Source organism: Lemur catta, chromosome 8, assembly GCF_020740605.2.
Source record: "Lemur catta isolate mLemCat1 chromosome 8, mLemCat1.pri, whole genome shotgun sequence".
Taxonomy (NCBI): domain Eukaryota; kingdom Metazoa; phylum Chordata; class Mammalia; order Primates; family Lemuridae; genus Lemur; species Lemur catta.
Window position 1 is genome coordinate 17,389,499 of NC_059135.1, and position 9,942 is coordinate 17,399,440.

At 57.8% G+C, this 9,942-nt stretch overlaps 1 protein-coding gene across 1 annotated transcript; it reads right to left on the minus strand.

Annotated features, from left to right (window-relative positions):
* Window positions 1-3,750: 3,750 nt before the first annotated feature.
* CTDSP1 (CTD small phosphatase 1) lies at window positions 3,751-9,740 on the minus strand. Its single transcript, XM_045560095.1, is given in 11 exon segments — window positions 3,751-5,655; window positions 5,658-5,711; window positions 6,275-6,378; window positions 6,381-6,459; window positions 6,572-6,664; window positions 7,307-7,363; window positions 7,496-7,596; window positions 7,998-8,109; window positions 8,111-8,151; window positions 9,586-9,606; window positions 9,609-9,740. Coding segments are annotated over 11 exon segments (780 nt in total). The 5' UTR covers window positions 9,652-9,740; the 3' UTR covers window positions 3,751-5,580.
* Between the last annotated feature and the right edge of the window lie 202 nt (window positions 9,741-9,942).

Here is a 9,942-nt window from a genome sequence, read left to right on the forward strand (position 1 = left end):
AAGATAAGGACATCATACTTCAGCCAAAATATTTAATTTTTCACACATCTCCTAAGAATGAGGACGTTCTCCTTCATAACTGTAATATAACTTTCACAACTGAGAATATGAACAATTATTTCTAGTATATCTAATATCATCTTTCCAGTTCACAGTTAAATTTCTCCAATTATCTTCACAAGGACTTTAACAGCTGGTTTTATTCATATAGGATTAAATCAAGATCACACATTTCCTTTGATTGCTCTATCTCTTCAGTACTTTTTGTTTTCTTCAGCATTTTTTTAATCTAGAAGAGTCCTTTCCCTTTTTTTCCCTGACATTGACTTACCTGAGTCAAAGACAGCTGTCTTGTAGAATGTTCACACTGGGGAGCTCTTTCCTTATGGTATTATTGCATTGGTTCCTCTTCCTCCTGTACGTCCCACAAGCTGGAAGTACATCCAGTAGGTTCTGGTTTAACACTGTATTCGAGAACGCTTTATGGGTCCGTACTTCTCAAACTATAATAGCATAAAGAATCACTTGGGAATCTTGTAAAGTTTAGAACCTGATTGAATAGGTCTGGGGTGGAGCCAGAGATTCTGCATCACCAACAAGCTCCCAGGTGATGTTGCCATGCTGGGCCTTGGACCACACTTTCAGTAGCATGGTCAAAAGTGACGACATTGCATTGCTCAGGAAGTATCCAATGTCAAGTTATTCCTGCAAGAGCAATGCAAATTTTGAACCTTTAGTTACAGCCAGATACCCCGCTGCAAAGGCACATTTCCCCCTCTTGCAGTCAGAAATCATCTTAGGATGACCATTTGGCATCGGCAGCACAAAAGTTGTTGATTTTTTATTTACCACTTTCTACTTCTCCTTTAGTAATATTCATTTTGTAATTACTTTTTTAATGTCTATTTCCTGCCCCCCCATGTTTTGCTTGCTGCTGCACCCAAGAACCTGGTGCATAGCGGGCATGCAAGCAACATTTGAAGGAAAGAAATGGAATTTATGATCTCTGCTTTCGATATTGTATTTAGGAAGCTGAGTGCGTGGTTTTTAATTTCAAACTTCTTTTTATTTTAAAAAATGAATAAATGTACCTGGTGAAATAATTCAAAATACAAACAGATATATAATAAAATGTGTCCCTTATATCTTAGATGAATCTCAGTCCTCCAGCCCCACTCCTCAGGATTGGCCACAAGTACCTTACCAGAGTGTACAAAAGTATACACATATGTTTGTGTCTATTTCTATATTTCACCTAAGTGGGAATACACCATCACCATTGTTATGAATCTTACTTTGTTTTGTTTACCAGTATGTCTTGGAAACCATTATCTATCAGCTTATACAGTTCCACCTCATTGTTTTTCATGACAACAGGGTATTCTCTGGTATAGATATAACAAGGTGTATTAATATTTAACCAGGCCCTTATTGGTGGATACTTAGGTTATTTCAAGTGTTCTGCGACTACAATGACACAATGCATACTCAAACATACAAGGTTACATATACACACGTTTTATCTACAGGGTAAATTCCTACAAGTGGAAATGCTGAATCAAAAGGTGTCTGCATTTAAAAAATGTTTTTGATGAATACTGTCAAATCACTCTCCAATGAGCTCATACCAGTTTACACTTCGGCCAGTAGCATTGTTATCAGGGCCTGTTTCCCTGCATCCTCTAGAGTCTGTGTGTGTGTGTGTGTGTGTGTGTGTGTGTGTGTGTGTGTGTACAACAAGCAAATAGGCGGGCATCTCTGCCCCATTACCAGGCTTGGCTAGAGACATTTTCACATCTGACATCTCCAAAGCCAGAAGTTAGGTAGCCTTCCTCCCTCTCCTTCCCTCCTGCCCCCAAAACCAACCAGCCAATCTCCTCCTGCCAAGTTTATCTCCTACCTCTCATTCATCCCTCCTTCTCTCTTTGCTCTGCCTCTGCCTCAGTTTAGGTCTTCATTCTCCATCTTTGGGATCATGGCTGTGGTCTTCTAATAGAATCTCGTATCTGTACCCCTGATGTAGCTTGCAACGTGCAGCTGACAGGTTTGAGCACACCCTTCTCCTGCTCAGTGTCCCTCAGGGTCCCTCAAGGGTGCCCACTGCCTGCAAGAAAAAGGCCACTCCCCTCATCTGCATTTCCTGCCCCCTCCTGCATTCCACAGCCTCATTTCCTAGTCTCCCTCCTGGCCTGCCATTCCAAAATTTTGGTCACTTCCCACACTCCCTGCTGTGGTTGGCCACTGAGGCTTTCTTTGCTCACTTCCTCTCCTGGTGCATCCTCCTTGCTCGGGCCACCTTCACCTGACTCCTCCTTTCCAAACTCCTCTGAGCCTCACCCCTGCATGGACTGTTTTCCAACACCCCCAGGGCTGCCCAGGTGCAGCTACATATCCCTTGCCCTCTCCTGCCTGCCATGCGCTCTCCCCACTGCATTTGCACATTGCAGTGTCTAGCGCATCCGTTTCTGTTTCCACACTAGGCTGTGAGTCCTGTGAGAGCAGAGGCACGGCCTGGTCCTGGCACCGTGCCTGGCACACAGTAAGCACCTGATACATGTGGTTGGGTTGAACTCTATGTAGGTGGAGGATGTGTAGGTAGTGGTGGTGGGGGAAGCCTCACTGTGGTCTCATTCAAAGTTGGGAGCTCTGGTGGCTCCTCCTCTGAGTGGAGTCTGGCCTCTGGGATGCAAATCTGGGGCATGGGGGAGGAGGGGGTGCAGTTTGCATGGAGAGCAGGAAATAGAGCAGGACAGGAGGACAAGGGCAGAGGCCAGGGAGGGCTGGGAATATACCTAGCCAAGGGCTCTTGTGGCTGTGGTGAGGATGCTGCCGCAGCCTTCTCCAGGTGGGTGCTTCCTGCCCCTTTTCCACCGGGAAATCGTAGTGGCGCGGGGAGGGCGAGGGGTTAAGGACCGGTTTCATACACAGCCGGACTTGGGGGCTGAGCACCATCTGGGGCACCAGGAGGTAGGCTCGGAGCCGGATTGACGAGGTAAAATGACGAGTGGGAGGGAGTGGGGAGGGAGGTGGACCGGGACCAATATTCGGGAGGCACATCCCCCTTCTCCCCACAGAGGAGGATGTGCCTGTCAGATGGACTCTCTGGGCCCCCCACCCCGGAGAGGGGTGAATGAGACGACCCCCGAGGTTCCAGTCCCGGGCAGGGAAGGGGCAGGGCGCGTGCCCAGGGGGTGGGGGAGGGCCGGGCCCCGAGGAGCCCTGGCGTCCGCGAGGACCGGGAGGCCTCTAGTGGCCAGCGTGAGCAGCAGGCGATGGCGGGCCTGGGAGGGGCGCGAGGCCACTTCCTGCCAGGGCCTGGGGCTGCCCAGTTTCGCGGAGGAAGTGCTGCCAGGGCCGCAGGGGCAGGGGCAGGAAGTGGGGCGGAGGCTCAGGCCGGGGCGCGGCCAATGGGGGCTCAGAGGCCGCGGTGGACCCAGCCCGACCCCGGCCCCACCCAGTCTGCGCGACGGAGCCCGGTGCCCGAGCCTGCGCCCGCGCACAGCCACGGCGGGCCTCCGGCCTCGCCGGCTGGTCCGAGTCGGTCCGGCGACGGTGACAAGTCCTTGTTCTCCGTGGGACTCGGCCTCCCGGTGCCTCGCGCGCTCCCCTTCTCTACCCTCTACCCTCGGGGCCCTTACCAGCACCGCCCCTGTCCCCTGCTCCGGGGACACAGGCCCCACCCCACGCATTCCAGGGGCCGTCCCTACTGAGGCATTTTGGTTTTGCTTTTCAGCTAGTCATACCGAGTGGTCTGTGTCCAGGCATTTAATCGGCTCTGCAAGAGGGCGTATCTCCATTTTGCAGATCACGTCACTGAGGCTAAGAGAGGTAGAGTAGAGTACAGCCTAGAAGGTGCGGAAGCACACTCAAATCCAATTCAGAGCTACCCCTGAATGCCGCCCTCACTCACATTTCCCCAGGGCCCTGGGGCAGCCCCTCCCTCCACCATCAGCCCCCTCCAAACTACTTGGAGAGAAGCGGAGTCATGCTGCAGTCATAGGGGTAGGACACAACCACTCACCCCACTTCAACCCCCCTCCCCTCCCTAATAAGCACAGAAGCAGGATGGGGGTCTGGCTTTCTCTTTAGTTCTCATCACACTGTGGGGCTCTCAGTCAGAGAAGGCACTTAGATGGGAAGGTCACCCAATTCAGGCCAACCATATCCCTCCCCCACCCAGAGAGCTGGGGCAGGGAGGGCTACATCTCCACTTGACATCCCCCTTGGCACTGATATGTGGGTCCCCTTAACCGTTAGGTCCTGGGTATAGTCCAAGGCCTTGACCTCCAGACTCGAATGTATGAGGGTTTCAGAGTTGAAGACGGGATATCCTGGGAGCTGTCCCCAGCCAGCAGGGGGCAAGGCAGGGGGCTGCAGGGGTGAGTTGGCACAGGGGGAGGGGGGACAGTTTGGCCAGGCTTCCTGGAGACCCCCAAACCCCACAGGAAGGTCCCACCTGCAGATCCCCCAAAGGCACCGGTGAAGTTGGGTGGGTGGGGAGGCACCAATTATGTGGTCTAGAGACCCTCACACACACTTAGCTGGTGGGCCTAGCACAGTGCTGGGCACAGAAGGTGCTCAATAAATGCTTTTTGAATGAACAGAGCAAAGAGGGTGTGAAGGACAGGACAGGGCCTGGGGCCCCTTAGCCCAGCTTGTTCCATTCAGAAAACAGCACTTTAAAAAATGTAAAAATCTTTTCCCTCCCTCCCCCCAATTTCTGGGCCCAGGAAGGGACAAGGGAGGAGCCTCTCCCCGACCCTTTCCCTAAAAATCTATATACACATATACATATTTATATGGCACCACAAGGGGTCCTGCCTATGCCCCCATACTCAGAGCTAGGGGAGCCAAGCCTCAGGGCCTTGGGTGGTTAAGGCAGAAGTAAGGAGCTAGGGCTTGGCTGATGTGGGGGGCAACCCTCAGCCCTGGAAAAGCTGGACTGTGGGGCCTGAGGGGCAGACCCCAGGCTCCCTTCACCAGTGGTAACAGACCTCTCTCTCCTCCAAAGGCAGAGGCAGAGATTGGTGGTGCTCCCAAGTCCCACGGGAGGAGGTGGGGGAGGGGACTGTTTCTCCCCCACCAGCCTAGAGCTGACCCGGGATGTGTCCCTGGGAAAGCTAGGCAGGGAAGAGGGGGCTCTATGCAAGGCACTTGGTGTCCACTGTTCCCAGGCTGGAGGTCCAAGGGTAAGGGGGCAGGAGAAACCCTGCCCCCCCCATTCCAAAGCAGAACCGGAAGGGGCCAAGGGGCCCAATTTGGCAGCAGAGAAACATGGCAGCACAGAGGAGAAGAGGCAGAAAGGGGGAGTGCAGGCAGGGCCTTCCAAACTCCCTGAGAAGCGGGGAGAAGGTTCAAAGGCACTGACCCACAGGGGCCCAGGGGCTCATCGCCCTCGGTGCAGTCTGTTGGCCCCCTACGCAGCCTGGTGAGGTCCGTGGGGAGAGACGCCTGCTTCCCCGTGGCACTGAGCATGGCAGTGGCCCGTGGGTTTCTTAATGAAGACCGCGCCTGTGCAGAGTCTGTGTGGGAGGAGTGTGGGCATCAGTCAGGGGCAGGTCCTGGCCCCCCTCGCCCTCACTAGCTCCCGGGACGAGGCTGCCTGAGCACTGAGTACACGTCATCCACGCGGCTGAGTTGCTCGAAGAAGGGAGGTGGAGGTCGTGGAGTTCTGTGTCACTCATGTTGTCAAACCACGAGGCCACTGGTACCTAGGGAGATGGGTGCAGAGGTGAGGGGGGCAGGTGGCCCTAGGCCAGCCCCCGTACCCACTACTTAGGTCATGTAGCTTCTAAAAACCCCTTGGAACCCCAGTGTTCAAACTTTTTGATAGCAACCCCCAGTAAAACACATCTGTATATGTAACAAAGCAAAGTTTCACAAACCAATTCTTAACCTTACTGTATTAACCATAGTCTGTTTTCTATTCTATTCCATTTTGTTAAAATCCCAATCAGGACCCACTAAATTAATTCCATGGGTCGTTAGTAGGTCACAACAGGCAGTCTGCAAAGTAGAAACTGCTGCACTGCCCAGCAGGGCCCCTCGCCCATGGCAGGTGTTCTGTGCACAAGCGGAATGGGCTGAGTGGCTGCAGCGACAGGGCGGAGGGACAAGTAGGTGGTGGTGGGCACAGGCAACCCAGCAGAAATGGACTGGGAGGGCACCAGCCCCCAAACACCACTCAACTTGGTACTAGGGAGGCCAAGGTGGCCTGAACAGACCAACCCCGTTCCTGGGTCTCAGGCCCCGGCCCGGCCCGGCCTGCACTCACAGCGTTGTCTGGATGGAAGACATAGGAGGCGGGCGAGTTGTCCAGGATGAGCACCCGCCGCAAGTCACGGCCTAGTCGGCTCAGGTCCTTCACGTAGTTCCCCGGTGGAAGACGCAGGACTCTCGAAACAGCCGGGCCCGGAAGGCCCCCCACTTATCCAGCAGGTCAGCTACTGGGTCTGCGTACTGGGGGTGGGAGGTGGGTCATCCTGGCCCGAGGGTGGCCCAGAGGTCCATCCGGCTGCACGTTGGAGGCCATGGGAAGGCAGGGTCGCCCCAGGCTCCCTGGGGGGCTCACCTTGGCCAGGCTGGCGGTGAAGAGCACACACTCAAAGAGCTCGCCCATCCGTTGCAGGAACTCATCCACGTGAGGCCGCTTCAGCACGTAGACCTGGGGGGCGGGCCAGTGAGGGGACTGCTGGCCCACAGCCCTGTGGGTGGTGGGGGTGCTGAGGGCTGGCAGGGCGTGGGTGGGAGAGGGCAGAGGAGCACAGGAGAGGGGCTGGGCCTGCAGGCTCTACTTGGCCTGCTGTCCCAACTGCTGCTGGGGAAGCCACCCACCCTCCCAGGAGAGGGTCAAAAGGAACTTCCGATTCCAATGGCTTTCAGATGCCACCTCATGGGGAGTCACTAATTCCAATCCCTTCCCCCTCAGCCTCAGCCAAGTGCAGGATCCTGGGGGCAGCCCCCTCACCCCAAGGGCTGCAGGGCACCGGTCCCCGAGCCAAAGTAATGGAGAACAGGCTGGACAGCACACAACCTATCCTGAATTACTTGAACTGGGTCCCCGGGCAGGGTGGGGCAAGGGGGCATGGCAAGGAGTCCCAGAGGAGGGACCCACTCTCTGAGGGCCTGGAGTTGTGCCAAATCCCTGAGGTTCTGTGTGACCCTGGTAAGTCTCACACCCTCTCCAGGCCTCTAACATCCCACATCGATCAAATTCCCATCTGGGGCTCTCCGCATTGGTGGGAAGAGCCTGGGGTCCTGGAAGGCAGATGCCCAAGCCCCGCCACCACCTCCTCCTGCCCCTCACCTGGTGGACTACCCCATCAATCTCCACAGGGATGATGAAGTCAGCGTTGTTCACTGGCTGTGGGGGGAAAAGAGCCGCTGGAACTGGAGCAGGAGCCCCCGGGGGGCAAGGCCCAGCAGAGGACCTCCCTCCCAGGCCCTGGGCAGGCCCCTCTTAGACCCAGGTGGAGGGCTACTGGGCAGGGCCCACCTTAAAGGAGCTGTGCACCAGGGTCTCGTCCAGGTCGATGACCACGCAGATCTTGTCTGAGTCCTGGGCCTTGGCCTCGGGGAGCAGGTACTGGACCGGGGCTCTGCTGTAGGGAAGGACAGAGCCCAGTCCCGTCACCTACCCAGGCATTCCCTCCTCCAGCTCCCTACCCGAGACACCACCCTCTTCCCAGCTTTGCCCCGGCCAACCCTGGGGCCTGGGGAAGGTCACCTGGCTCTCTGGGCCTCATTTCCCCACCTAGAAAACCAAAGTAGAGAAAAGCTTCCACCTATGAGGGGAAAATTTAGAATTCCCTTAGCTGGGCAGCAATCTTGGGGCAGATAGAGCCAGTGGTTAGGGCTTGGCAGGGGGAGGTTACCACCCTCGTCTGTGCCTTCCAGGGTCTGCAGGCAGGTCATGAAAAGCTTGGTCAGGAACTCCTTCCCCTAAGCCCCCTCCAGGCTAAGCCCAGGTGCCCCTAGAGTTCCCACTTGGCTACCACGTACCTTGGGGATAGCACCATTCTCCTCCACGAGTAGGGGTGCCCCACTGTGGGGTGGCAGGGCCTCCCCATCATCACGGCAGACGCAGCAGAAGAGTGAGTGGAGGATGCCCCCGGCTTCGGGGCTTCTGGGCAGCTGCTGACTTGTGGTCACCTGAAGTAGGGAGGCCCAAGTTGGGGGTGTGGCACACTGGCCTATGTGCCCAGGTGCAAACCCTGAGCTGGAGGCTCTGGCCATGACCCCTTCATCAAGGGAGATACACTTAAGTGGCTCCTGGCTTTCCCCTGAAATGGCCCTGCCAGCAGCCCCAAAGATCTTTGCTCCAGTTTCCCTGCAGTCCCCCCTCCCAAGGAGGCCCAGTGTGGGCATAAAAGCACCCACGTGAGGGAGTGGGTTGCCTGGACAAGTGGGTGCTGGAGGTGCACTTACTCTATTTCTCACTGCCCCATGGCTGCTGAAGGGTCAGTCCCACTGGGGCACCTCCTGTCCCCACCTTACCTGTGCAGCCCCCGTCAGGAGAGACAGGGCCCCAGGCCGGTCACTGTTCCTGCCCTCCAGCCATGCTTTCCACCCCCGTGGGTCCAAAGTCCTCACTGAGGCCAGCCGGGAGGCAGGGGGTGCAGTCGCTGGCTTGGGGCTAGTGTCCAGCGGCCATCTGTCAGCCCTCACTCCTCCGTCCCCACCCCGCCCACCCCGCCCAGGCCTACGACCAGGAGACCGGGAGCGCCGGGAGCCATTTGCCTTCCCACCTCTCCCCTCTTGGGTTGGCAGGGGACCAAGGCCCTGGCGGGAGATGGGCAGACCTGGGGGGAACTTCCAGGCCCTGAGCTCCACACAGGGAAGGGGAGGGGCAGACCCCCACGGCGGCCCGGCCGGGCCCCTTGGGCGCAGCCTTGGCAGGGCGGCGGGGCTTCGCGGGTCGGTGCGTGTGTACACAAGCCCGGCGCCCACCTGCCTGCAGCAGGGGCGCCGCGTGCCAGTCGGGCGCACGGCTCCCCCCACGGGCGCGCAGGCGACTCTTGGAAGTGCTGGCCCTTCTCTCTATGCCCTCTGAGGGGCTCCGCGCCTCCACGCCTGACGCGGAAGTTTATGGAACGTGGCTGTGTGTTGGCGGGAGATCCCTCCAAGCCTCCCCAGCCCGCTGTCACCCTCCGCGCCCCCTCCCAAGACCCTACCCGACCGCAGTCCAGATGTGGGGGGGGGCGGAGTCCTCAGCGGGTGGCCTCAAGGCGCCGTCTTCACCCCCCCAACTCCTTGCCCCATTGGCGCCAATCGGCGGCGGTGGGGGGGAGACGCCCATACACCGCTCACTGCCAGCCCCCGGAGACCCCTAAGGCGTCCCTTCGCTCTATCCCTACCTCAGTTTCCCTGCCTAGAGCAGACTGGAGCGCCCAAAAGGCGCCAGGCCTCGCCCTGCGTCTCCGAACCTCCTTCGAGTTCAAACTCTCTCCCCATTCCCTCTCAGGCTGGGAGCTTCGGGCCCGGCGTGGGCGGGCGCCCAGGGCAGCAGAAGCGGCTGCCCAGGGAAAGATCCTGGCCCCTTCCCACACTCCTCCCACGGCGCCCGGGCCGCCGCAGCCCCTGTACCTTTGCCCCGCAGCGGCCCCGAGCCTCCTCCTTGCTGATCTGAGTAATGACGGCCGAGCTGTCCATGGGCCGGGCGCGCTCCGCTCCGGCCGGACTCTGCCCCGAGGCCCGGCCTCCCCCCCGGCTCAGGCCGGGAATCGGGGCGCGGGGGGAGGGGAGGGTGGGAGGGAGGGATCCCCGCAAGCTTCGGAGGGGAGGGGAGCCAGGTTCTGGGGGGAGGGGGAGGGAGGGGGCGCGGAGGAAACTTTGTTACAACATGGAGTTTCCTCCCCGCGAGGCGGATGCAAACATGGAACCCAGGCGCCGTTTCAAGGCTCCCCCTTAAAAGGGCAACGGCTTCGGGCGTGACCTGGACTC